The sequence below is a fragment of the Dipteris shenzhenensis genome, chromosome 29 (assembly GCF_047967505.1).
Source record: "Dipteris shenzhenensis isolate YYH24624 ecotype China chromosome 29, Dip_SZ_1.0, whole genome shotgun sequence".
In the NCBI taxonomy this organism is placed as follows: domain Eukaryota; kingdom Viridiplantae; phylum Streptophyta; class Polypodiopsida; order Gleicheniales; family Dipteridaceae; genus Dipteris; species Dipteris shenzhenensis.
This window is the reverse complement of record NC_141624.1, coordinates 2,880,696-2,907,717: the sequence shown is the minus strand read 5'-3', so window position 1 is coordinate 2,907,717 and position 27,022 is coordinate 2,880,696. Positions and strand designations below refer to the sequence as shown.

The window sequence follows — 27,022 nt, the reverse complement described above, 5'->3', positions numbered from 1 at the left end:
GACTTCCATGACTAGAGGACAATGCCGTTGCGAGAAGCAGGGTGACTCAGGTTCAGTCAGGTGCATACAGAGTTCTGGTCTACGGAAGGTTGAGTTTACTCGGCTTTGCTGTGTCGTTAAGCAATAGAGATGTCAATTTCAGAAGCCTCTTCAGCCCCTTCTCTCCCTTCCTCCTCCCCTAGATTTCTTTCTTTCACCATTCCTAACTTTGGAGAGTCTGGGAAATTGGTTGGGACAAATTACCCTATCTAAAAGGTGAAGATCCATAGTCATTTAGTGGCTTGAAAGATGTGGAAACTGACAACGCGAGTAGAGGCGAAGCCGAAGGATATGGTGGACAACAAGGGGGACATACTCATACCAGTAGATGGAGAGGAGCTCGAAGCTTGGGAAGATAGAGATGCCGACGCCCTGGCATTGATCATAGGGACTACAGCAGACTCTGTGCTTCCTCACATCCAGATGGCTGACACATCAGTAGAGGCGTGGGATTTTGCTTCTTCAGCATCATCTCTACAACTTGGATATGGATGAGGGAGATTCGGGGCATGACCACTAAGGCAGCAAAGGGCAGGGCTTGGTGCGTTGATCCAAGCAGCAAAGAGCAGTGCTTGATGCATTGATCGAAGGTGGCAACTAGTAGAAGGGTAGTGTGGGTTTGAATGGAGCAAGGCAGAAAGGGCAAGCGGGTAGCAAGAGGAGTCTCATCGTTCAAGAACTATATTAATCCCCCCTTTTTCTACTTCATTACATAGGTACTTAGATTAAAGTAGTGGGGTACACACATTAATGCATAGTTGTTATATGACCTGCATGTGGTCTTTATGCAATATGCATGACGATGACATCTCACATATATCTCCTCAGGATAAATAGAACAAGGGAACTCCTACTTAAGATAAAGTATAAAGATTTATTTTTTCTACTTACAAACATGAAGAAAGAGTGATCTCTTCATGGAGCACTTGAATTTGCATTTTAGCATCACTAAGTAAAAATTTTCTACTTGAAAATAATAAAGTATAAAATTTCTACTTAAAACTAATAAAAAAATATAGTTTCTTTATGCAGCACTAACCTCATTCCTTTCAATTGCACGAAGATCAAGGTGGTGAGGGATCAGCTAGCATCGGTTGGTCAGAAGGTGGACCCGTGTCAGTTGGCCTTGATGGTATTGAGGAGGCTATGTCGGACCTTCAAAAGCTTCGTAACGACTGTGACAGTAGGACAGAGGACCAAACCTCTAACTTTTGAGGAGTTTGGTCCATTACTGCTCCAAAAAGAACCTAGGTAGAAGCTTCATCACAACAACAAAGATAACAAGGCGTTGCTGGCAAAGGGAAGGGCAAGTCTAATGGTGGGAAGTCCAAGAAGGATGACTCTGATGACGAGGACAGCTCAAGAAGAAGCAGAAGAAGAAGTGCTTCTATTGTGACACGCCAGGCCATTTTGCGAAGGATTGCATAAAGAAGAAGGCGGATCATCAAAACAAGAGAAAGGAGTCCGACTCAGATTTAGAGGGTGACACAAAAGCCAAAGCTAGTCCCTGCTATGTGTGATGGAGTTTATGGTTTTCAATCTTATGAGTGACTCTCGTGAGATTGAAACTGCACTATGTTGTGTTTTTAGAGGATGAGTTTGGGAATGTTCTTGGATTCATCTAGGTATATGCTTTTGCCGTATTAGCGGACATGCAAATTTGACGTTGTGAAGTTTTCGTCCAAGTTGCGGCCTGCTGGTATTGCAATAATTCTTTCTATCTTAAATGGTGCGTTGTCCTATCAGCTAGATTTAGATTTAGATGCTCGTCTGGGAGAGACTAAAATGAAATTGTTCAGACTTCACAAGCAGTTGTAGCTTGAATGAAGAGATTTGGACTACTTTTTGATTAGCCTTCTCCTTTAATGCTAGCCTTCGTCATGGCTGAGTTTGCCCTTCACCTCCGGAGTGACGACAGAAACTCAGTACAAAGACTTTGTATAAATGGATGCTTAAGTATGTGTGGGTGTGTGGATTTATAAGTGTGAGAGCATACTTTTATACTATGGTCTACACCCACTGTTGGGTGCTAATGACGTCAGTGGGGATGTCATAGTAGCTAGTCCCTGCTATGCGTGATGGAGTTTATGTTTTTCAATCTTATGAGTGACTCTTGTGAGATTGAAATTGCACTATGTTGTGTTTTTATAGGATGAGTTTGGGAATATTCTTGGATTCATCTAGGTATATAAAAGCTAATGTGGTAATCGAAGAACTGTTCTTGGTGACATCTCTGTGTGTTATTGAGGTCAGATATGCCGACCTAGAAGCCACAGTGAAGATGTCTGACATTGAAATGTGGATCGACGAGGAGTCATAAACCTTTGTGAAGGTGAAGGACAACATGGAGTGCTTGGTATCTTCCAGGTGCGTGGCTATTGATATTGACATGAGGGTGGATTCCATCGAGTAGGGTTTCATGTTCAGATGTTTGCTGTCATTCAGAAGGGGGCAGTACATGATTACACTGGTTATTTGTATGTGTCTCAATGAGGTGCATGGTGTGCTTTCAGAGCTAGCACATAGGCAATATGACGATTTGGTATGTACTTGATGTTTTTAATTTGAGCCTTTATAGCATGCTATGGAGAGAATCTGCTCTTTATTTGTCTCAGGTAATGCGAATGAATTGGCCTTCTTTGAAGGCAGAAGGGAAAGTGTGGGTGCTTCTTCAAATCTTGGATACAGATTGTTGGAAGGTGATGGACAAGGTGTACTGAAGCCAGAAGAGTACCTGGTTGAGAGCTCAGTGAGAGTTCGTGGTCGAGGTTCTCTAGAGATATTCTTTTGTTGCAGACCTTGCCAAAGGAAGGACGGGTTGAAATAGACCCTCCGAGCATGGTGCTTGGAAGACTCCAGGTTGTTCACTCATTATGAGGGGGACAACTGGAAGATCGTGGCGTTTGGATTGCTCGAGTTCGAAGACGGGAAGGACGGGTTGAAATAGACCCTCAAAGCATGATGCCAAGAAGACTCCAGATTGTTCACTCATTATGAGGGGGACAACTGGAAGATCGTGGTGTCTGGATTGCTCGAGTTCGAAGGCGGGAACGTGACTGAAGGTGGTGGTGCTAAGAGGTGCTACCAGAGATGGACTTGGTGTACCAGGATGGTGTGTGGAAGTGGAACCAGACTTGGTGGAGTAAGAGACACTGGATGCAAAGCCAGGAAAAGATTTAGACATCGAAATGTTCCAGAGGACTACGACGAGGGGGTAACTGGAGCATCGTCATCTCGATGTGTTGTCATTGGGCCCGGATGTGTTAGTGAGGGGGGGTGTTGGAATGGTCACCTCCCCATCTATGAGCCCCGACATGGGGAGTGCATCAGGGGGGTGGACCATAGGTGGAATGGCCTGCCACATGGACAGCATCTTGGCTGTCGTGGGGGCAGGAGACTCATGGTGGAGAGGGGGCTGCCACATGGGCAGCACCTCACAAGGAAAGGGCTGAAGGGGCTGCCACATGGGCAGCACATGGGCTGCCATGTGGGCATCACACAGCAAAAGGGCAGAGGCTGCCACATGGGCAGCACACAGGCTACCATGTGGGAAGCTATCAAGGCAGGTAGTATCAGGGAAGAGTCGCCTACATGGCGGGCCAGGAGGCAGGGACTATGGACAAGTATGTGCCCTGCAACAGCAGCCTGGCAGAGGTGCAGCATGGCATGTATGTACGAGCTGAAACAGGCCTCTGGCAGAGGCGCACAGGAGGCGGAACAGAGTCTGCATGTGGCGCAACATTGAGCACCTGCTAAGGGCAGCACATGGGCTGCAAAAGAGCCGCGACAGGGTAGCAATATGCCTACACTTGTGGTGGGCTGCCACGTGGCAAGGCGGGCCAGATTGGGTCGGTGGGTAGGGGCAGTTTGGGTCGGCCTAAATCTCCCTACCAGGTCGGTCCATACGGAGGGCCTTGGGCCCAACTCATCAGATTGACAGTACTACATATTTGTTGCACAATGACCTTTCTGATTTTGTAGTAGTATCCCCTCTCTTATGGTGCTGCACATTGCAATTTAAATACAACTGGTTTTCACAAAAAATGTGTGTGTGTGTGTGTGTGTGTGTGTGTATCAGGTCCCTTAGTCCTGGAATGACCCACAAGATTCTTGGCCAAAGCAATGCGTCACAACTAACAGGAATTGAACCCTCCTGTGATCACCAAGTAATCTTCAAAGACAAAACGCTTCACATACTGTTGCATTTGCTGCCATATACTCAGCCTCAGTGGAAGAAAAGCAGTAGTATTTTGCTTCTTGCTCACCCATGTAATATTACCACTGTCGAGTGAAACAGTACTTAGAGCTCTATGAGGATTTTTTTGACACCCTTCACTTTGGGTTTCGATCCGGTAGAGGAAGATAGCAGGGTTACCTCACTTTTCATGAGATTCCCCGGCCTTCCTCAAGTTTACCATCGACTCTTACCGTCCATTGGAGCCACTTTTGGGTTGGTCATAGAGATCCCCCCCCCTCCCTGGCATGCCCTCTTCAGTGGTAGAGGCTGTCAGATCGGATGGGGTGCCACGAGTCAGGGTCATCGTCTCTGACCCTGATATTACAGATGATCACATTATGCTTCAACGACCAGATTTGCAGTATTGGCAGAATTGGCAGAGTTTGAGATAGAGGAGGAGTTTGTATCCTCTACCTTGGGGGAGCCGGTTATTGGGGCTCTGTTGGACAAGGCTTCCCCCTCTGCTGGAGTGGGGTTTCTTTCACCAGTTGATTTTTCTCCGCTTGACAGGAGGACTTTTTCACAGGGAGGATTTTCTCCACCACCAGGTCGGGTAGGGCCTTTCACCCGGCCTCCTCCTCCGGTCGATGAGGATCGTTAGTTGGAACGTTCAGGGCCTCGGTGGTATACTTCATTGTCGTCGTAGGCAGCTGATTCGTAACCAACTCCATCCAGGTGTTTCAGGTGTTCCCATTGATATTCTTATGCTTCAAGAGCATAAGCTGGATGGTAGAGATTGTGCCAAGTCAGGTAAGCTTCTTTGTGGCCATACTTTTTGGTCACCTGCCTTGGGCACCAGGGGAGGCATTTGCATTTCTCTCTCTTCTTCGATGCTCCCCTTGGTCATTGGACACGGAGTCATAGTCCCCTCCAGAGCACAGTGGGTTATTTTGCTGATTGGTGGGCGTAAGGTTGGCTTTCTTAACCTTGCACCCAACTTGAGAGGGGATCGTGTCCTCCTTTGGAAGGAGTTGCTCTCTTGGTCCCATATTGTAGACTCTTGGATTATTGGGGGTGATTTCAACATGGTTGAGATGTCTTTAGACAAAGAGGGGGTAGGGAAGGTGGCATTCACTCCCTTGAGAGAGCAGCATGAGATGCCTTCCTTTTTCAGTTCAGTGGCAGAGATCTTTGGTATGATGATGCTTTTCACACTCAACCACAGTCTCTTCTATTTTCTTGGTCGAACAGGAGAGTACGGATGCCTATCCACGCTTGGATTGACAGATTTTATGTGGATGATTGGGCACTGGACAAAGGTGGGACAGTATGCATCAGCGCTGGGGTGTCCACTTCATATCATTTTTCGATTGTTTTGGTGGTTTTAGAGCCTCAGGCGATAGGCCGCTCTGCCAGTATTAAGATTCCAGATGCCTTCTATGCAGAGGAGGGCCTCACAAAGGCAGTGCTACAGATTTGGTTTTCTCACCTGCAGGGTGGGCAGTCGTCTCTGTCAGATGTGGCTCCAGCCCTCACTGACATTAGCAGCTTTTATCATTTCGTTGCTGGTATCAGGAGAGATGAGATTCGCAGGTGAGAGATTGCCATTCGCCAGCAGCTGGCAGCTTTCCAGAGAGAAGAGCAGAAACAGCTTACAGATGCTTGGATTCAGGAGCGCCTTGCTGCAGCAAGGGCTCATCAGCAGACACTTTTAGATCAGAGAGTAGAGTATGCCTTTCATGCCAGAGAGTCATTTTGGACGTAGATCAGAGGTAGAGTCAACAAGCAGTTCTTCTCTACTCTTGGCCCTAGATATAGTAGAGAGAGTGTTTTGCAGCTTGTTGAATCAGACGGGGGTACTTTAGACACATCCAGATGCTGTCATGTAGATTGCTTCAGATTACTATGCCTCCCTTCTGACTGCAGATTCTGATTCACAGGCCAGAGATGATGCTAGATAGGTTGTTTGACAGCATATTCCTATGTTGTTGGAGCGAGGTATGAGAGCCTCACTTGATGCGCGTTTCACCAACATAGAGTTCAGGACTGCTCTTACTGCCCTTCATAAGGGTAGTTGTCCAGGGTCAGATGGACTTACACCCTTCTTTTTTATTATCTTTTGGGATCAGATTGGGGATTACACCACCTTAGCCCTGCAGGGCGTTTGGGACTCGGGTGAGATGCCGGACTCACTCTTGGAGGGTCTCATTCATCTTATCCCAAAAGGAGGCTGCAAAAATTTAGTGTCTCAGTGGAGATCGATCACCTTACTGGGCACTTTGTATAAGATCTTGGCGAAAGCCATCAGCCTGCGGTTGCAACCCATCTTGCCAGATCTCATACATGACACACAGATAGGCTTTGTCCATGGCAGAAGCATTTTTGATAACATGTTCTCATTTTGGGAGGCTTCTGAGTGGGCTATGCATGAGGGCCATAGATTGGCAATTCTACTCCTGGACTTCGAAAAAGCATATGACAGGGTAGATTGGGGTTTTCTAGAGGGAATCCTTCTTCGCTTTGGATTTTCAGATTTATGGATTAGAGGGGTTTTTGCTCTTTATAGATCAGCCCATAGCTAGGTACTCATTGGTGGAGTCAGGGGAGACAGATTTCAGATTTCTAGATCAGTCCGCCAGGGATGCCCTCTAGCCCCTTTTCTATTCTTATTTGTGGCTGAAGCTATGAGCCTCTATATTAGAGCTCAAGCTGATATCTTTGGGCTGAGACTTCCGTTGAGAGAGGAAGAGGAGTTGATGGACAGTGAGCTGGCAGATGGCACAGCTATTTTTTTGGATGTCACTCCACAGACACTCACCTCTTTCAGGACAGCCTTGGATTTGTTTTGCATTGTAGCAGGGGTTCACATTAACTGGAACAAATCCAATGGTTTCTGGATTAGTGATGAGGACACTCCAGATTGGGGTGCTGATTTTGGCTTTACTTGGATTCAGAGGGGTGTCTCGGTCAGGTATCTTGGATGCCAGGTTGGGGTGGGCATTTCTTTAGCACAACAATTCACTCCCGTGTTGGAGAGCATCATGAGGAAAATCCTATTTTGGAGTTCGGCCAAACTTGACCTTGCATCCAGAGTGGTGGTTGTGAATCAGGTAGTGTCGGCTACAACTTGGTTTGTTTGTTCTTGCTGGTGCCGATCTACAAGTAGTATCACTCAGCTCAAGAGACCTATTAGGAATTTTTTGTGGAGTGGATTAGACGGCACTTCAGATGTGATAGCCAGGGTAGCTTGGGAGACTCTTATTCTACCCACAGAGGAAGGGGGTCTTAATATTATTGATCCAGACTTGCAGTGTAGAGCTTTGCTATGCAAGATGGCGGTTAGAGGTTTGATGCCTGGTCAAGAGCCATGGAAGGATTTTTTTACGCAGTATGCAAACATGCACACCTTCTCAGGGAGGAGATTGGATGGACAGCCCTAGATGGATCTTTACGTTGGCCCATCTCAGATCTCCTACCTCCCCTCTCATGGCTGCCATTCTGAAAGCTTGGGACAGCTTCAGAAGTACTCTTCGGAGAGTTCCACCCTCCTCGTGAAGAAATTGACAGGCAGCTCGTCATGTGGAATGATTGCATACTAGATGAGCATGGCAGATCAATGGGCATGTCACACTACATGCAATGGTCTAGATGGGAGTTGGGCCCTGCCTCCACTATGGGTGCTTGGAAAGCTTTCAGGATGCTTCTAGAGGATTACAGAGTTCGTACAGTTAGTCACCTCAGAGGAAGTGCAGCCAGGATGCAGCAGATAGATGCAACCATACCAGTGGAGTGGATGGATACAGACCATTTGCCTATCTCGGAGTCCGCTTGGTTGGGGGCTTTTACAAGGATAGGTATCCTTCTGCAGGTTATAGCCTTGTGGGATGAACATGAGGATACCCTTGTCTTTCAGGTTCATGCAGGAGGCAGACTTCATAGATCTTCAGAGGACATTCTCTTGGAGGTTCCTTTTCATCTTGTCAGGATTGCAAGATACATGGAGATGGGTAGAGACTCACAATGGTATCTTGATCCAGACCCCGTTCTCCTGGCTCTTGGATCTTGGAGGCTTTGGTTGTATGGAGGTTTCCCTATTAGATCCTTGCAGTGGGATCTAGGGGAATGGGAGTGGATAGATGAAGGGCACCGAGAGAAGAGCATCCCCTTCTTTCGTTACACGGTCAGAAATGTCAAGAGATTCCAGCTCAGTTGTAGAGGTTGGAGGCCCTCTAGAGCTCCTCATTGGGATACTTTTCAGACTTCTGCAAAGATGTAGAAAAACTTTTGGAGGGGACTTTGGAAATCCCTCAGGAATAGGAAAATCATGTTATTCATTTGGCTTTCTATTCATGGAGGGATTGCAGTAAACCTGTGGAGATCCAGGTTCGGGGCTGACCCTACATGTCCTGGATGCCACTCCAGCGGTTGAGTCAGTTCAGCACTGCCTTTGGGAGTGTACACAGGCGAGGACGATTTGGAAGGGTGTTGCTAGGATACTTTGCATTTTTCATAGAGCACCCTTCTTCTTGACCTGGGGATCAGTTGCTTGGTTGTCACTCACTGGTGTGAGAGAATGGAGAGTGAGAGAGAGCAAGAGAGTGAGAACTGAAAGCTTGGAAGCTGAAAGCTGAGTTGCAATAGAAGAGTGTGTAGAGTACAACTCAAAAGAGAGAGATAAGGTTTTGTCCTAGTGACAAAACCTTAGTAGTCACTAACCATAGTTAGTGAACTAATTGCGGTTAGGGGGAAAAACCTCTTAAAGAGGGAAAAGTGCCCCTAACTAGCTTATTAAATTACATTGGTCACTGCTGAATTATATCTATAATTCTAACACCCCCCTGCAGTGCCAATGTCATGTACAAGGCTGATCAATCACCAAACGGATATAAGTTCAGGGCACTGCGAAATGCCTCAAACTTTTCACGTGGTAGTGCTTTGGTTTTGCAACGTTGTCATGTGTGGACACAAAGATCATACTAATCTCTCCTGCATGCAACTTCTCTCTGACGTAGTGATAGTGAACCTCAATGTGCTTCGTGCGAGCATGAAACACTGGATTCTTTGCCACTGCAATGGCACTCTGACTATCAGTGAGAATTGGAGAAGGACCCTCCAAAGACAGACGAAGATAAGCAAATAGACGTCGCAGCCAGACACATTCAACTGTTGCTGTGAAAGCTGCCCTGTACTCAGCTTCACATGATGAGGTAGCCACTGTAGATTGTTTCTTGCTCAGCCAGGAAATGCTAGATTTACCCAAAAAGAAACAATTGCTACTAGTGGACTGCCTAGTATCATAATCACCAGCCCAATCTGAATCACTGTATGCATGCATCTGCAAGTCACCCCCCTTGGGAAATAGCAAGCCGAAAGACTTTGTGCCTTGCAAATAACGGAAGATGCGCTTAACTGCCTGCCAATGCATAGTTTTTGGGCTGTGCATGTACCTGCTCACCTGAGATACTGCAAACTGAATATCAGGTCTAGTGTTGCAGAGATATACGAGGCATCCAACAGCCTGACTCTAAAGTGTGGCATCAACTAATTCTCCTGCATCATGTATTGTGAGTTTCAGCCCGGGCTCCATGGGAGTGGCTATGGGCTTACAATCATGCATGTTAAATCTGTCCAAGAGTTTTTGAACATACTTGGACTGAGACATAACAGTGCCACGTCTCTCATGAGAGAACTGGATCCCCAAATAAAAGTGAAGCAGCCCCAAATCTGACATGTCAAAGTTGGTCTACAAATCAGCTTTGAAATCTGCAATTTTGTCTTCATTGGACCCTATGAGCAGTAAGTCATCGACATAAAGAAGGATGACTAAAATTTCCCCCCCATCCATCTTGATGTAGAGGGTGCTCTCAGTAGGACTATTGTGCAGCCCCTTGCTGGTCAAAAAGGCATGGATCTTGGCATATCATGCACGAGGGGCCTGTTTCAGCCCATATAAAGCTTTGTTGAGCTTGCATACTTGAAGTGCATTTGCTGTAATTTCAAAGCCCGGAGGTTGTTTGACATACACCTCTTCCAACAAGTCCCCATTTAAGAAGGCTGTTTTTATGTCCAACTGATGAACATTCCACTCAAAATGTGCAGCCATTGCAATAACTGATCGGATGGTGGTCATCCGGGATGTAGGAGCGAATGTCTCCTTATAATCTATGCCCTTTTTCTGAGCATAGCCTTTAGCAACCAGCCTTGCCTTATATCTGTCAATGGAGCCATCTGGCTTCCGTTTGACCTTGAAAACCCATCGTGTGCCAATGGCATGTTTACCCGGTGGCAAGTCTACAACATCCCAAGTCTGATTTTTTGCAATGGACTGCAACTCATCGTGCATGGCATTCATCCAATGCACGTAATTTCTTGCTGCACCACTTGTTCCGCTGCCTGTGGAGGGGGCAAGACATCCTGTGGCGGAACTAAAGCATGTGGAGGTGGTTGTAAATTCTGATTTGCATTAGAAAAATCAGCAGGGGAACCCAAGGCAATGGGTAGCAACCCCTCAAAGACATCCTCTGAAGAAGAAGGCATTTGAAATTCAGCCTGAGTGTGAGCTGAATTTTCAGAAAATATCACATCTCTATTGACTATGATCTTGCGTTTAGCAGGATTGTAGAGACGGTACCCCTTGCTTTCTGCACTGTATCCAACAAATATGCACTTAATGGCTTTATCTGACAATTTGTGCCTAAATTCAACTGGCACATGAGCATAAGCAAGGCATCCAAAGACACGGAAGTGATCCACTGAAGGCTTTCTATCATTCCAGACCTCATAAGGAGTTTTTGTTTTTAAAGCCTTAGTGGGAGCCCGATTCAGAATGTAATTGGCACACATCAAACCCTCAAGCCAGAATTTGTGAGGCATGTGTTTGCTTTTCAGCATACATCTGTCCATCTCCATGAGAGTTCTATTTTTCCTCTCAGCTTTGCCATTTTGCTGAGGGGTCAGCCTGACTGTGAGCTGATGCACAATACCCTTGCCTTTCAGAAAAGCATCAAATTCTGCAGACAAGTATTCCCCACCTCTATCTGTGCGCAATGTCTGTATCTTGAGTTCGGTTTCATTTTCAACCAAGGCTGAAAAGTGTTTAAACACCGTGAACACTTTTGATTTGCGTTTCAGCCCAAAAACCCAAGTGAAATTGGAGTAATCATCAATAAATGTAACGAAGTAGAGATGACCACCCAACGATGGAGTCCTCATGGGACCACAGACATCACTGTGTATAAGCTGTAATTTGCGGACAGCTTTAACTGAATCATCCTTCTTGAAGGGAAATCGATGCATCTTGCCCAAAATGCACCCTTCACAGGCATGTGGAGGAGGTATCTCAAGAGGTGGCAATGCATCAACCATGGAATACTTCTGAAGTGTCATCAAGCTGTTGTAATGCATGTGGCCATATCAGGCATGCCATAATTCTGCATGCTGCATGGCAGCTGTAGGGGTAGAAACTGCAAGAGCAGGGGTTGCTCTTTTCTCAAAAAGATCAAGCTGAAAAAGCCCATGCAGCAGAGTAACCAGATAACCTTAAGGCATAGTCATCTTCCCTGTCTCGGACAGCACATTTGTCATTCTCAAAGATGACTTGAAATCCAGCTCTGTTAAGAGTGGACACTGAAAGAAGATTTTTGGTTATACCAGGCACATATAAGACATCTGAAAGTCTGAAAATTGAGCCATCAATGGCAGTGAACTCAACATCTCTTGTGCCACGTACTGAATATGATGAGTTGTTGGCATAGGTGACTTTCTTACCAACGGGAGGTGGATGCAAGGAAGTAAAAAGACACTTCCTAGAAGTGATGTGTTTGGATGCACCGCTGTCAAAATACCAAGTGTTCAGTGTTTCATTGACACTGAAAGCAGATGCATCCGTAGAAGAGTCATAACTGCAAGTCAAAAATGCATGAGTATCATCATTACAAGTGGCTGTACTATCCCGAGCATCTGGAACAGCCAGCCTAGAATCTAAAATGCAAGATAAAAAGGCATAATCTTGTCCAACAAAGTTGGCTGCAGCATCTCCACTGTCAGATGCATGAGGAGCTGAATCTGAAACAGCCATACCGGAGCTGTTTTTCTTCTCTTTTGCAAGCCTTTTCCTGCATTCTGCAATGTGATGACTTGGCTTTTTGCAGTAGTGACAAAAACCCTTCTTCTTGGGCTTACTTGCATCATTTTTAGCCTTTTGTGAAGGCTGTCCTGACCCACTGGAAGGCTGATTTACTGATGTCTTTGCCTGTCCCTTTGTTTGATTTAAACTTTGAGAGCATGGCTTGTTCACCTGCACGTGAAGCCAAGTTTTTCTTGGTATGCTCTTCCTGAAGCAGAAGTCCTATCAACTCATGAAAACTGAGAGGATTTGCACCCCTCCTCAATGATAAGTTCAGCGAGGTATGAAAGCTGAGATAAGACTCAGGAAGGGAATTCAGAGTGGTTGTAATCATCTCTGAATCAGGGAATAATTTCATCTATATTTAACAATTGCTCTGTGAGATCCTGTAGCTTTGTGAGGTGGACTGACATGGAGTCACCCTCTTCCATATGTGTATTACTTAACTCTCTTTTCAAGAAAGATACCCTTGCATCATTCCGAGCTGCATATATGCTTTCTAAAATATCCCACGCTGCCTTCGAGGTCTTACACGACCGGATATGTGGAATGATAAATCTTTTCACTGAAAGAGAGATGCAAAGCTAAGGCATCCCGTGAGTGGCCATGGCTGCACCACCAACTTGTTCTGCAGCTGCCCCTTGTGCACGACCTCTTCCACCTCCTTGTTGAGGAGGGGTATTAGGTGCCATACCTGCTGGTCGGATCTCACCCCCATTCACATAATCCCATAAATTGCGAGAAATCAGAATATTGCGTACCATAAAACTCCAGAGGGAGTAGTTGGTACCATTCAACTTGTCTTCCTGTGAAAGACCACCGAACTGGAAGTCATTTTGATTTTGCTGGGTCATATTTGAGAAAGAGATTTAAGCAGATACAAAACTGAATTCCCTTACTGGGAATGAAATGCACAACTCCCAAAAAAAAGACAGCCAAGCACCAGCTATAAATGCAACTCAGATTTCTGTACTTGCACTCTCAGAAATCTGTCCAAGCATCAAAAACTCTCCAGAATCTGCCAAAAGTGCTGCAAAACACTCCAAGAAAGGCAGTATGAACTGAAAACTCCAGAAATTGCTCTCCCAACACAAAAGCCCCAAAATAGGCCTGAAATTGCAACCGGAAAGGGGCAAATTGATCAAAAGCCCCAAATGTTGCAAGAATTGCGCTCTGTCTGCAAAAGCCCCAAATTTTACTGCAAAATTGTAGTGTAATCACAAAATCCCCAAATTTCTTCAAGAAATTGTACTGCAAAACTGAAAGCCCCAAATTTCGAGCTTGAAATTGCAATCAGAAAGGGGGAAATTCACTAAAATCCCCAAATTTGCAATTTCTGAACAAAAGCTCCGAATTTTAGACCAAATTTGCAGATCTATCTGCAATGTTTGCTTTGCAAGTAACTGTGAACCTGAAAATACCCCAAAATTGTGAAGTAGATCCTGCAATTTGATTGCAATGTCTGCAACAAACAAAATGCCCCAAATGTACTCCCAAAGACTGAGCCAAACATTGGCTGTCTGCAAAATGTGCCTGCCAAAGATCACCTGCAGATGAAGGAAAACCCTGTACGGATCTGTAGGTATAGATCTGCCACACGTGCGGATGTACGACAGAGTACTAATGACGCAGAACCGTACGGCGATGACAAGGGGCTGCAGGATGTACGGTGATAGCAAGCTGTACTGAAATAGAACCTGTACGAAAACAGGTACGACTACCTGTTGTACAGTGTGTACGCGCAGGTACGGCAATAGCAGGTACTGTAGGTACAACGTTCGTATGGAAGGTGACGCAAGTACGGTTGCAACAGGTAGATCAAGATGTACGCGCAGGTACAACGACGATTACCTGCAACGGCGTAGGTAAGGTTGCAGGTGCGTGCGTGCGTGCAGTACTTGTTGTACGGTCAGGTGCAAGTACACTGGTACGGCGTCAGCGCAGGTACGCAGAATGTGCAGGGTACGACAGGTACGGACTCAGCGCAGCTACGCAGGTACTAGAGTAGCGGATCCGTACGGACCTGTACGGAACGTACGGCGCTGTACGGACAGCTCGAGTTGTACGGACGGGTTGTTGATGCAAGAGCAGGAGCGACAGGAGAAGCAGGGCTGGGTGCTAGAGCTCAACGGGGAAGTCGTAGGGAGCTGGATCTAATGCTCTGATACCAAATGTGAGAGAATGGAGAGTGAGAGAGAGCAAGAGAGTGAGAGCTGAAAGCTTGGAAGCTGAAAGCTGAGTTGCAATAGAAGAGTGTGTAGAGTACAACTCAAAAGAGAGAGATAAGGTTTTGTCCTAGTGACAAAACCTTAGTAGTCACTAACCATAGTTAGTGAACTAACTGCGGCTAGGGGGAAAAACCTCTTAAAGAGGGAAAAGTGCCCCTAACTAGCTTATTAAATTACATTGGTCACTGCTGAATTATATCTATAATTCTAACAAGTGGTCTGCAGGCTTTCTTCGAGGGACATGACACGGACACAGCTTTCTTTGATAGACGACACCTTGTGGAGTCATGCTCCCTCCAGGATGTTCCATTTACTCCATTCAGAGCTCCCCACGCTTCTGTAGACACATCTTGGGAGATTCTGGCTAGTATTACAGCATGGCATATTTGGAGAGTTAGATGTACAGAGGCTTTGGAGGACTCCCAGGTTCACCCTTCTCAGACTATGGCCGGTATCTGGGCAGATACTATACACACTTTGATGGCCATTTGAGCGAACATACAGGGAACCTCCAGGATTGCTACTGCTAGGAGGGTTGCTATTCTCAGAGTCTAGAGGGGTTCTCCTTTTTTCTATGACTCTCCTTCAGGGATGAGGTGGCATTTTCAGCCGCCACCTGGGATTTTTGTTTGCTCATTCTGAGCTGTTTTTTTCTCATGCTTGACATGATGTACTCCCGCACTTGAGCTTGCTCTGCGGTTTTTATTCATACTTAATGAAGTACTTTTCTTGCCAAAAAAAAAAAACAGTGCAGCCTATACTAGGTTTTCTGTCTTTTCTACCCGCCTAATCACTGTCACAAAACGCTTGCAGCTGTAGAGTGTTGGACTGCCCATAAAAGATCCCAAAAAGCATAGTGCCTTTGATGTACCTGAGAATCCTTTTGGCTTCCCACCATTGTCTGGCTTTTGGATGTGCTGTATACTAACTGACACAACTAATGACATAAGAGATGTTAGACCTAGATAGTCTCCGGATGGTTGATGGATTTTCAATTGATATGGGTTACATAATAATAGCTGAAAGATGCCAAGGAAATCACACTCTATTGTGGCTGGATCTGAGTTGTGGGTTTTGTATAGGCATGCAGGAGTATGAAACTGCTTGCATTAAGGATTGGGAGGACAACATAATAAATCGACCATACAATTCTTTTTGAAGTGTGTACTGATGGTTCTCCATTAAGCTGGGATGCAGTGGGTGAACACCTTTGAGGTGAAAGATGCACCTAGAAAAATTGTGCGTTCTTGTGTGAGACTTTGATTTGTAAGCTTTTGAAATAGAAAGGCTTGCGTAAGGGAAGACCAGTTTTTTTAAATTTTGCATGTAACACTTATGGACTATCATGATGGGGAATTGAGTCCACAACATGAGCATTGGAAATAAAATGCTCCTACCACTAGGCCAAACCCAGGTTCCTATTAGTGGACTCGTACCTGTTACTTGATGCTTATAGTCATAAAGTCCTTTTGTTATTATAGCACGTTCCAAGTTTAGCCTCTTTGGGTTGTTCTTGTTGTTCTTTGAGCTAATTGCTGCCTTGCATATGTTATTTGGTTTTTAGCATGTTCTCTGATTTTATGGGCATGTGTGACACTCGCTTTTATGATCAGTCTGAGTTGGTGGTTAATCAGCAGAACTTTCTTTGCTACAGGCAGCAGAACAACTGGCCCAAGAAGGAATCAGTGCTGAGGTAAATTTTCAACTCTATTGACTTTGCAATCTTTAAACGAAACTCATGGAAAATATCATGTTAGGTAGTTATGCTTCTTATGATGCCAACTAGTAATTACTGTTCAGGTTGTAGTATAAAAGTGGTGTAACTTGAGGCATGGTCTATGGGATGTATGCAGTTTCAAGCTCTTAATCTAATATTTGCTTCTACAGGTTATAAATTTACGCTCAATCAGGCCACTGGATAGGGCAGCAATTAACAGTTCTGTGAGGAAAACCAACAGACTTGTAACTGTGGAAGAGGGCTGGCCTCAGCATGGCATCGGTGCTGAGATCTGGTAAGCTTTTCTGTGCTCATTATGAATTATGTATCCAATCTCTTGCATGACATCAATTATAATAAACTTTTTGTGTAGCCTTTGTATGAACCTAGGATTCCAATGTTTTAGAATGATTGCAAATGAGCCTCATAAATGTTGCATTTTTTGAGGCACTCTCATTCTTCTGCAAAGTCTTAAGTTTCCAAGGACATCTAACAAAATTAAGTCATGGGATGATGCTTGTGTGGGCACACAACTCCTACGTTGAAAGGATCATATTCTTTCATTTGGAGTTTTGGGAACACTTTGATTGTTTTTGGAATCTGTTTACATTGCGGCTAAAAGGATGCCATGAAAGGCTAATAACTGGTGAAAACTTGGCAACTGCATCTGACACTTAACATCAAGGAAGAGTCAAGACCTCACAGAACCAGAATGTGTATATGTAAGAAATATAAACAATTACCGACGGCATAGGAACTCATTGTCTGAGATTCAAGACCTCACAGAACCAGAATGTGCAGAGGAGGGTCTGCACATGAGAGGAAAAGAAATGACAGATCCAAATGTAAAGTTACAGTTACAGTAGCTATCCTATGCACACATCAATTTTTAGGGCTGAGGACGCTCTTCTGAGAAATGGTTAGGTTATGCTAAAATTGTATGCACCTACCTATGAAGACATGTTTAGTCAGTGTATGGACTAGGTTGCTGCCCGTTTGGAGATGCATGTTTGGGTATTGTGTGTCAATGGAATCTAAGCTGTCTGAAGTTAAGGCAAAGGAAGACATTAAACACATTTGTGATAATTATATCAGTAACTGTGGCAAAGAAGTTGCTGAATGTGCTCCCTTTTGGTTGTTTCTTTTTCTAAAAAAATGTGAAAAAAATGTTAGTATCAGGTCTTTTTTGTATAGAGCCATGTAAGAAAAAGCCCAAAAACTGTGAAAATATATTATTCTTTACAGAAGGTGTTCGGGGACTCGAGTTGACATGCTTGAGATAATCTCTTTGCTAGCTGCTTCACTCTAGGGTGAAAAATAGTATTTCTTCATGGTTGAATCTCTCTCTTGCTCCTCCTGTTGGAATAAGTTGAGATTTAGATAGATGCAAGAAGAGGAAGAAAACATCCCTTCAGAATCAAAGACAATAGGTATAAGAGAGACATAAAATGAGACTAGTCCAAATCTTGTAGACTCACTTTTAGTTGGAAATCCTAGGTCATGTAGTAATGCCATCTGGCAAGCCAACTTTTTTATCAGCCCAACATAGATAAGCTGACCTAGCGAAGATTTAACTAATCACGCGGCCATTGGTTGGTTTATAAATGGCATCCAAAGTTGAGCATTAACTCTAATCTGTTTGGGCTTGCCCTTAACCATCCTTGAAAGAGTATGGTGAAGCTTTCAAAGAGTGCCGACAGAAACTCAGTACAAAGACTTTGTATAAATGGATGCTCAAGTATGTGTGGGTGTGTGGATTTGTATGTGTGAGAGCATATTTTTATACTATGGTCTACACCCACTGTTGGGTGCTGATGATTCAGTGGGGATGTCATAGTAGCTAGTCCCTGCTATGCATGATGGAGTTTATGGTTTTCAATTGAGAGGAGAGTAAGCAGGGAGAAGAGCAAAGGGGGAGAGAGAGAGAGAGAGACCAAATGTGCGGGTGTGAAGTGATGAGCCACACCACAAACTCATTAGGTTTTATTAGGATTAGGTTTTCACCCTATGACTGTCTTAAGACAGTCATAGGTGTCATAACTTTAATAAAGGGGTGGCAATGTGCCTTTACCCCAACAACCTCCCACCTAAAGGCCAATGTGCCTAAAGGGGAGAAAAGAATAAAAATTACAGCAATGTACAGTTACTGTATACAAGACCATAAAATAAGAATGGTCTCATCCTAATCCCATGATGTGGCGGCAATGTGCAAACCGCTCTGTAGGCAAGCTCTTAGTGAGCAAATCTGCAGGATTATCATCAGTATGCACTTTCACAAGCTCAAGTCGCTTGTCTTCCAGTACCTCCCTGATGAAATGATATTTCACATCTATATGCTTGGTCTTCTGATGAAAGACCGGATTCTTTGCCAACATGATAGCACTCTGACTATCACAATGCAAAACTGGCATATCTCCTGTAATGCCCAAATCTCCCACCAGCCGAGTAAGCCATATTGCTTCCTTGCAAGCCTCAGTGGCTGCAACATATTCAGCTTCAGTGGTTGACCATGATATAGCACCTCCTGCAAAAGTGAAAATATAACCGGTAGTAGACTTCCGGTTATCTGCATTTCATGCATAGTCTGAATCTGTAAAACCATGCACCAATGCATCCTGCCTACCATAGCATATGCACAAGTCTTTGGTACCCTTGAGATACCTCAAGATACCTTTCACTGCTTCCCAGTGCCGCTTGCCTGGATTTGCCATATACCTGCTGATGACTCCCACCGCAAAAGCAATATCCGGACGAGTGGCAACCATGGCATACATCAAAGAACCAACTGCAGATGCATACGGAACCTTGGCCATTTCAGCCTTATCATCATCTGATCTGGGGCTGTCCTTACTGCTGAGTTTTAAATGTGGAGGCAACGGGGTACTAATAGACTTCCCCCCCTCCATTTTAAACCTCTGCAGTACTTTGTCAATGTACTCCTTCTGTGACAGAAACAAAAGTCCCTTGGACCTGTCACGAGTAATCCGCATGCCAAGAATATGGTTTGCATCACCCAAGTCTTTCATGTCAAAAGACTTATGCAGTTATTTCTTCAAAGCACTAATTTCATGCTGAGATTTACTGGCAATCAGCATGTCATCCACATATAGAATGAGTAGCATCAAACTGCCATCCTTTGCCCGTTTGGTGTACAAGCAATGATCGGTCTCACACCTATGATACCCTTGGGACTGCATGAAGGCATCAAACTTCTTGTACCATTCTCTTGGCGCCTGCTTGAGTCCATACAAGCTCCTCTTGAGCTTACACACAAGCTGCTCTTTCCCTTTAACAGCATATCCCTCTGGCTGACTCATATAGATCTCATCATGGAGATCTCCGTGAAGAAAAGCAGTTTTCACATCCATCTGACATAAATCCATGTCCTCATGAGCAACAAGAGCTAACACTGCTCTCAAAGTAGTCATCTTGACTACAGGGGAAAAGATCTCATCAAAGTCAATGCCCTTCTCCTGCTTAAATCCCTTGGCAACCAATCTGGCCTTATACCTCGGTAAAGCATTTGAATCCACTTTGACTTTGTAAACCCACTTGCATGGCAAAACCTTTCTGCCTGCAGGTAGCTGCACCAAGTCCCATGTATCATTTTGAAGTAGGGAGTCCATTTCTGACTGCATGGCTTTCTCCCACTTCCTTTTCTCTGTTCTTCCCATAGCTTCCTTGAAGCTGGAAGGCTCACCACAATCTGTCAGCATGATAAAATCAGCCACATTATTGGCTCCTGGAACAAACCTGACAGGAGGCCGTTGTACACGGGTGCTCCTCCTAACAAAATGTTCCGGATTAGGCTGCTGTCCAGCCTGTTCGTCATGTATGACGGGTGGCTGTACCACCATATCTGGCTGTTCTACAGCCCCATCTGCTGGCATATCCAGTGGTGCATTATTGGCAAAATTATCTGGCTGATTTTCAGCCTGTATACCCTCTTGAACAGGATTATCTGCAGCAGCCTGCTGCTGCATATTAATGGGCATTCTTTGGTGTCCGACATCATCATAAATAACCCTCCTGTATTCCACAGGTTGCATGGGTTCTTTGTGTACACTATCCTCTTTAAAGATGACATCATTGCTGCGTAAAATCTTCCGTTTAACGGGATCCCATAACCTGTACCCCATTTCACCTTCGTCACCATAACCCATAAAGATGCATCTGAGAGACTCTGGCTCCAGTTTGGTGCGCAGTTCTTTGCGTACATGAGCAAAGCACTCGCAGCCAAACACACGTAAGTGCTTGTATGAAGGTGGCTTGACCACACCTCCTCTGGCACTTTCAACTCCAAAGCCTTGTTTGGCGACCTGTTAATAATGTGAACTGCTGTTTGCACGGCTTCTGCCCAAAAGCCATGGGGTAATGCAGCATAAGACAACATACATCGAACCTTCTCCTGAATAGTTCGATTCATCCGCTCACTTACACCATTTTGAGATGCATTATGAGGGGCTGTGAGTTCCTGTTTAATGCCCTTAGCTTCACAAAACTGTACAAAAGCATGTGACACATACTCACCCCCATTATCGGATCTGAGGCATTTCAGCCTACGACCTGTCCGATTCTCAACCTGAGCGACAAACTTCTTGAAAGCATCTAAGGCATCGCTTTTATGCTTCAAGAAATAGACCCACACTTTGCGTGTGGCATCATCAATAAAAGTAATGAAATACTTTGCACCCCCTAGTGATAACTGTGGCATCTCACACAAATCAGTGTGCACTAGATCAAGCGGTGCTCTATTCTGGGGAGTTCTCCTCTTATGAGGAGTCACAGAATGCTTGCCAAATATGCAATGATCACAAGTAGGCAAATCTGAAAAAGAAAGAGACGGCAGATAACTCAAACGTGACAGTTCTTGCATTCCTTTAACAGACATGTGTCCCAACCGGCTATGCCACAATGAAACCTTTGGCAGCTCGGTTATGGCAACAACATGATTACCCACACTGGAAACATAAAGAGGGTACAAGGTATCACTCTTAAAACCCTCAGCCACTACAACCTGGCCATCAGTAATCACCCATTTGGAATCCCCAAATGTGGTGTGGTAACCACTGTCATCCAATAAGCCAGTGCTAATCAGATTTTTCTTGATTTGCGGCACATGGCGAACACCATCAAGCATAAATGTGCGTCCATCAGGGAACACTATCTGTATACTGCCAATCCCTGCAATCTGACATGCATAGTTGTTCCCAAGGTGAACAACTCCATGAGTACCTGTGTAGGAAGTAAACCACTCCCTATGAGGAGTAACATGAAAAGAAGCACCTGAATCCAAGCGCCAGGTGTGCATGTCATGGTCATCAATAACCAATGTATGTGCAATTACAGCAGAAGAGCATAAAACATCATCCCTGTCACTTTCACTGTCTTCTGCTGCAACATTCACTGCATCCAAGTCATCTACCTTGGCCTTGCCTTTGCCTTTGCTTCCACTGCCTGCATCCTTTGCCTCAGCCTTCTTGGCTTTCTGATCCCGTATAAACTTGAAGCACTTAGACTTCACATGTCCCTTCTTGCCACAATAAAAGCATTCAATATCCTTTTTGCCACGGGACTGACTGCGGGATTTGGACTTACTAGCAGATCTCCCCTTCTACTGAGTCCTGCCTCTATCCTGTACCTGCAAAGCATTTGAAGACTTGCTGCCCGCATTATTTTTCCTGCTCATCTCCTCCATAAGGAGAGAGCTCTCCACATCAGCATACATAAGAATGACATTTGAATTTGACAGGGTGGTCTTGAAAGTGTCCCAACTCTCAGGGAGGGTACACAACAAGAAAGTAGCCTTGAACTCCTCATCAAGGTTCAGTCCCTGTGCAATAATCTGTGTAAAGATGGCATTGAACTCACTCAAGTGTGAGGTCATAGGTGTACCTTCCTTCATGCGAAGATCAACCAGCTTCTTCAACCAATAAACCTTACTGGCTGAACTCTTTTGGGCATACAATTCTTCTAGTCTGTGCCATAGACCATAAGAGGTCTTTTCAGCCTGAACATTGAACACAAGGGTATCAGAAATAGTAAGCATGATAGCTGCCCTTGCGGACAAATCAAGCTCCTCCCAGTCATCAGCTGCCATGTCAGATGGCTTGACACCCTTCAGCCTTATGGGCTTAGAAATCTTCTTTAACAGAAGTACATTTAAACACTGTTCTGCCCATAATGCATAGTTGTGTGCTCCTTCCAATTTCTTTATGTTCAGAATTGAAGATTCACTTCCCCCTGATGCCATATCAGATAAGGAAAGTTCCTGTCTCCCTGTAAGTCAAAAATGACTGAATAAAGTTCTGATTTCTCAGAAAAAACCTGCTCTATAAAGAGTCAGGAGCACTCACAATAGTGCTGATTTTTTACTGTCAAGAGAATCTGCAGCAAAACAGAAAATTTCTCTCCAATTACTGTACCTTCTGACACACTGTACCGTGCTCAAATAGGCATAAAAACAGTAATTTCAGAATGCTGCATAAAAACAGTAATTGCAGAATGCTGCAGCTGCTCCACAAGTGCTTTAACAGTGCATCATCAGCTGACAAGGCACAAAACACTGCTGCATTGCTGTCTTGATCACTTCTCCCACCTCAGACGAGGTATTGCACTGATTTAATATGCATAAACCACTTGGCATAAACTGTTTTGTTCACTGAAAAAAAAAGGCTCCAGACACTTCAGCCTGTCACAAAACCTGCAACAGAAAATGGGATAAATCCCAAGCAATTATCCTTTTGCCAAGGGAATAAAATGCATCTGAAGATCTTTGACAGTAACCCAAGTGCTCTCAAGCAAAATCTGGGCAAAAGCCCCTTGATCTGACACTTGTACCAAGTGAAAACAACCTCAACAATGAGGGATAAGGCATACAATGTGCAAATCTCTCTGACAAAATCAACTAACAGTGTAATGCAAATACTGCCCTGTGTAGAAATGACATACACAGATCCCAACGTACAAACACTCAATGAGAAACCTTTTAAGCATTGTCAACGATGGACAGTTAGGGACCGAGTAAACTCGATGCGCCCTGGCCAAGCGTGGCTCAACTGAGGTTCTCTGAGTGTTGCACAAGAAATGTGACCTGCAAGAAAATGTCACCTCCACACTGCGGAAATCGAGACAAATGTGTGCACTCTGGCATCACACTACCTCAAGGCATACAAAGCATCAACTGCTGGGCAAAAGCCCTATGATCTGCTCACCCGTAAACTGAGATTCAAACCCAGTAAAAGCATATATCCTCTGTCAGATGCATAAATCCTGATATCTGTGCACAAGTCCTCCACGAAGAAAGAAAATAACTGAAAAAGTACTTGCTGTACTTCATGCAATGCAATGCAATGCACCTCGGGTAAGACCCAGATCTCCTCGCTGTACCTGAGCAGGGTACAGATCCAAGGAGAGAGTTCGAAATGCACTCCTCTGACGCAGATCCAAACAAAAAATGCACCTCCCTGACGCAAAAATTCGGAAGCAACTCCCTGCACAGTTCGTACGGCGATCCGTACTGTTGCAGACGGCTGTCCGTACTGCTGTACGGCCGACGCGTGTCCGTACGGCGGTCGAAGGTACCAGATGAAGAAAAAAAAATACGGTGTTTGTACATCCAAATACGGTGTTCGTACGGATGTACGGACGTCCGTACGTCCGTATGACTGTACGACGCGACGCGCGATGCACAGATCTGCTCATGCGTGCGCTGCTCGGCGCCGCCCTCGACCACGCGATGCCCCGCCCTGCTGCAGATGTCCCGCGCCGCCCTGCTGGAGCTGCCTGCGCTGCTGTCCTGCTGGCCCGCGATGCACACTGGCAGCTGCCCTGTGCAATGCTAAGGGCACGAAGCCCAAGAGGCAAGGGGAAGGGTAGAGAGTAGTGGGGCTGGAAGGGAGTGAGGCTGGCTCTGATACCAGTTGAGAGGAGAGTAAGCAGGGAGAAGAGCAAAGGGGGAGAGAGTGAGAGAGAGAGACCAAATGTGCGGGTGTGAAGTGATGAGCCACACCACAAACTCATTAGGTTTTCACCGACAGTCATAGGTGTCATAACTTTAATAAAGGGGTGGCAATGTGCCTTTACCCCAACATCAATCTTATGAGTGACTATCGTGAGATTGAAACTGCACTATGTTGTGTTTTTAGAGGATGAGTTTGGGAATGTTCCTGGATTCATCTAGGTATAAGCTTTCAAAGTGGGTATGTTTAAAAATGGCATCTAGAGTTGATCATCAACTCTAATCCATTGTGCATGAACCAAAGATGTGTTTGGGCTTACAATTAACCATCCCTGAAAGCATATGGTGGAGCCTTCAAAGTATGCATTTCTCATCAAACCGGAATTTGGATATTCAATACAGCTATGTTTGTCATCTTTTTTTTCTTCTTGAATATTGAGCTGTGATAGCCTGCATGGATAAACCTGACATACCAAAATGCATTAATGAAAGTTGCAGCCGAAAGTGCATGCTGGGTAATGTGCTTGCCATCAAGATGATATAGGCCACCTTCATAAATGCGTATGGTAATGCCTTGAAAGGGTGTCCTTCATCTCACATGTTTCCTCGGATATGCTATTTTCCATCTAAAGTAAGCTTTGGTACATACCACACATTAGGGAGGTTAATTTGAAAATTTGATGGGTAGGTCTTCTTGTATTTTTGATATCGTCATTGCGTAAATGCATATTTAGTATGTTTTACATGTACGTTTTACACGTGCTTCATCGATGTTGCGGCATGTTGACATTGCGATAAATTCTTTCTATCTTAAGTGGTGCGTGGCCCTATCAGCTAGATGGTCTAGGTTTTTTTTTGCTTGGATGCTCGTTTGGGAGAGACTAAAATGAAATCATAGTCTTCACAAGAAGTTGTAGCTTGAATGAAGAGGATGTGGACTACTTTTGATTAGCCTTCTCCTTTAGTGTTAGCAAGTACGAAGACCTTTGTATAAATGGACACTCAAGCATGTGTGGGTGTGTGGATTTGTATGGCGAGAGCATATGTTATGGTCTACACCCACTGTTGGGTGCTGATGCGTCAATGGGGATGTCATAGTAGCTTGTCCCGGCCATTCGTGATAGAGTTTATGGTTTTCCATCTTATGAGTGACTATCGTGAGATTGAAACTGCACTATGTGTTGTTTTTTTTGAGGATGTGTTTCTGGATTCATCTAGATATGTGCTTTGCCACATGAAGCTGTATGACTCTCTCCATTTTCAAAGAGTTATCGTCATGTACAATGGGATAACAAGGTACATATGGCCAAGCTATGAAAGTATTTAGAGTAGGCTAATGGGGTTCAGAGGGGCTGTTGCTTGGTAAGGGCATGTGCCTTAATGGAATTAAAGCATCACCATAGGGTTTTACACCTTGACTTCCTGGTACCTAACACCATTTTTACAAGGATAGAATGATTTACATAAGAGTTAATCGTTAAGTGCATGTAATCTCCGAAACTAATAAAGACCACATTACATAGTACATGATGAAACCTGACCGTTGGTTTCAGTTTGTGTGAATTCTAGGGTGCAATAATAATAATAAAAAAACAGAGAAAAGAACTTCTATTGATGCTTGTAAAAAAACGATCATACAAGTTGGCAAATACCATAAAGGTGCCAACCATGAAAATCAACGAAAAATTAAATGCTGGTCAGAAAGACACTTCTGCGTCTAGAGATCCCAGCCCACTGCCTAGGGATTCTCTGTAATAGGGGCTAACAACTAGTGTGGCGGACTGTACAACCATCTGATCCCTCTTGGGGTGATGTTGTAGAAAACACTTGCAGTCCAAGCCTTGCAGAAACGTTCCCGTGGTGCGATGGTAGCTCGAGAACCTGGAGAGCCTCGCTCCCAAATGGCACGAAGCGTGAAGATGATGTCCTGCCAGATGGCTACCAAGGTTGCTGACGGTGGAACATGGTGCTGGCCCATAACCCAGCTGCAACGAGCAACCCACATGTTCCATGCCCTAATGCTGGCTACTGTCTCCCACAAGTTGTCCTTCGATGAAGGAAGAGGTCGATGACTAGTGGGAGGGGTCCCCTCATGAAACTCAATGCTGTGAATGCACAGGCCCTGTATCATGTATATGCTGGAGAGACCATGTCAATGGGAAAGGCATGGCCACCCTTCGACAACCAAGTAGCCATGCCCCACGTGAAGTCCCTCTGTGTGCCCTGAAGCCTCGCCACGATCTGAAGCGCTCCTCGCCATATCCTCTGTGCTGCTGGGCAGCTCCAAAGGCAGTGGAGGATCGTCTCCAAAGTCCCAATCGTGCATCTATGGCAGCTGCCCTCCACCCACATCTATTTCAACCAGGGGCCAACAGGAAGACCTCCATGCGCTATCATCTAGAAAAAGTAGGAGATCTTCCGCGGTCGGAGACTGGACCGGAGGCGTGTCCAAAACTTGGTTGAAGGCAAAAACCTTTTGGAGGCAATTATTAATCTATGGGAGGGATGTGAATATGCCAAGGACACTCATCAAGACACTTGTTTCCTCAAGGGTGACTGATAAGGCCTTTGATGGGTTGGATAGGGACTTTTTAATTCGGTCTTGACAATACATGAGGTTGAGACCCATTCATGTGTCATTTATCAAGATGTGTCTCACAAATGCAAGTGCTAAAGGCTGTATTAATGGAGCCATGTCTGCACCCTTCCCCATGAAAATGTAAATAAGCCAATAGCCCCTCTACTCTTTGCTATAGCAGCAGATTCCCTTTGGGCA

General features: G+C 44.9%; 1 protein-coding gene across 1 annotated transcript in view; it reads left to right on the top strand.

Moving 5' to 3' along the window:
• Positions 1–27,022, top strand: part of MAB1 (Transketolase family protein) — a 52,645-nt gene that overhangs the window by 14,614 nt on the left and 11,009 nt on the right. The window contains exons 11-12 of the mRNA XM_087400710.1: positions 16,224–16,262; positions 16,457–16,581. Of these exons, the coding sequence (XP_087256836.1) occupies positions 16,224–16,262; positions 16,457–16,581 (164 nt within the window). The remainder of the gene's footprint in view (positions 1–16,223; positions 16,263–16,456; positions 16,582–27,022) is intronic.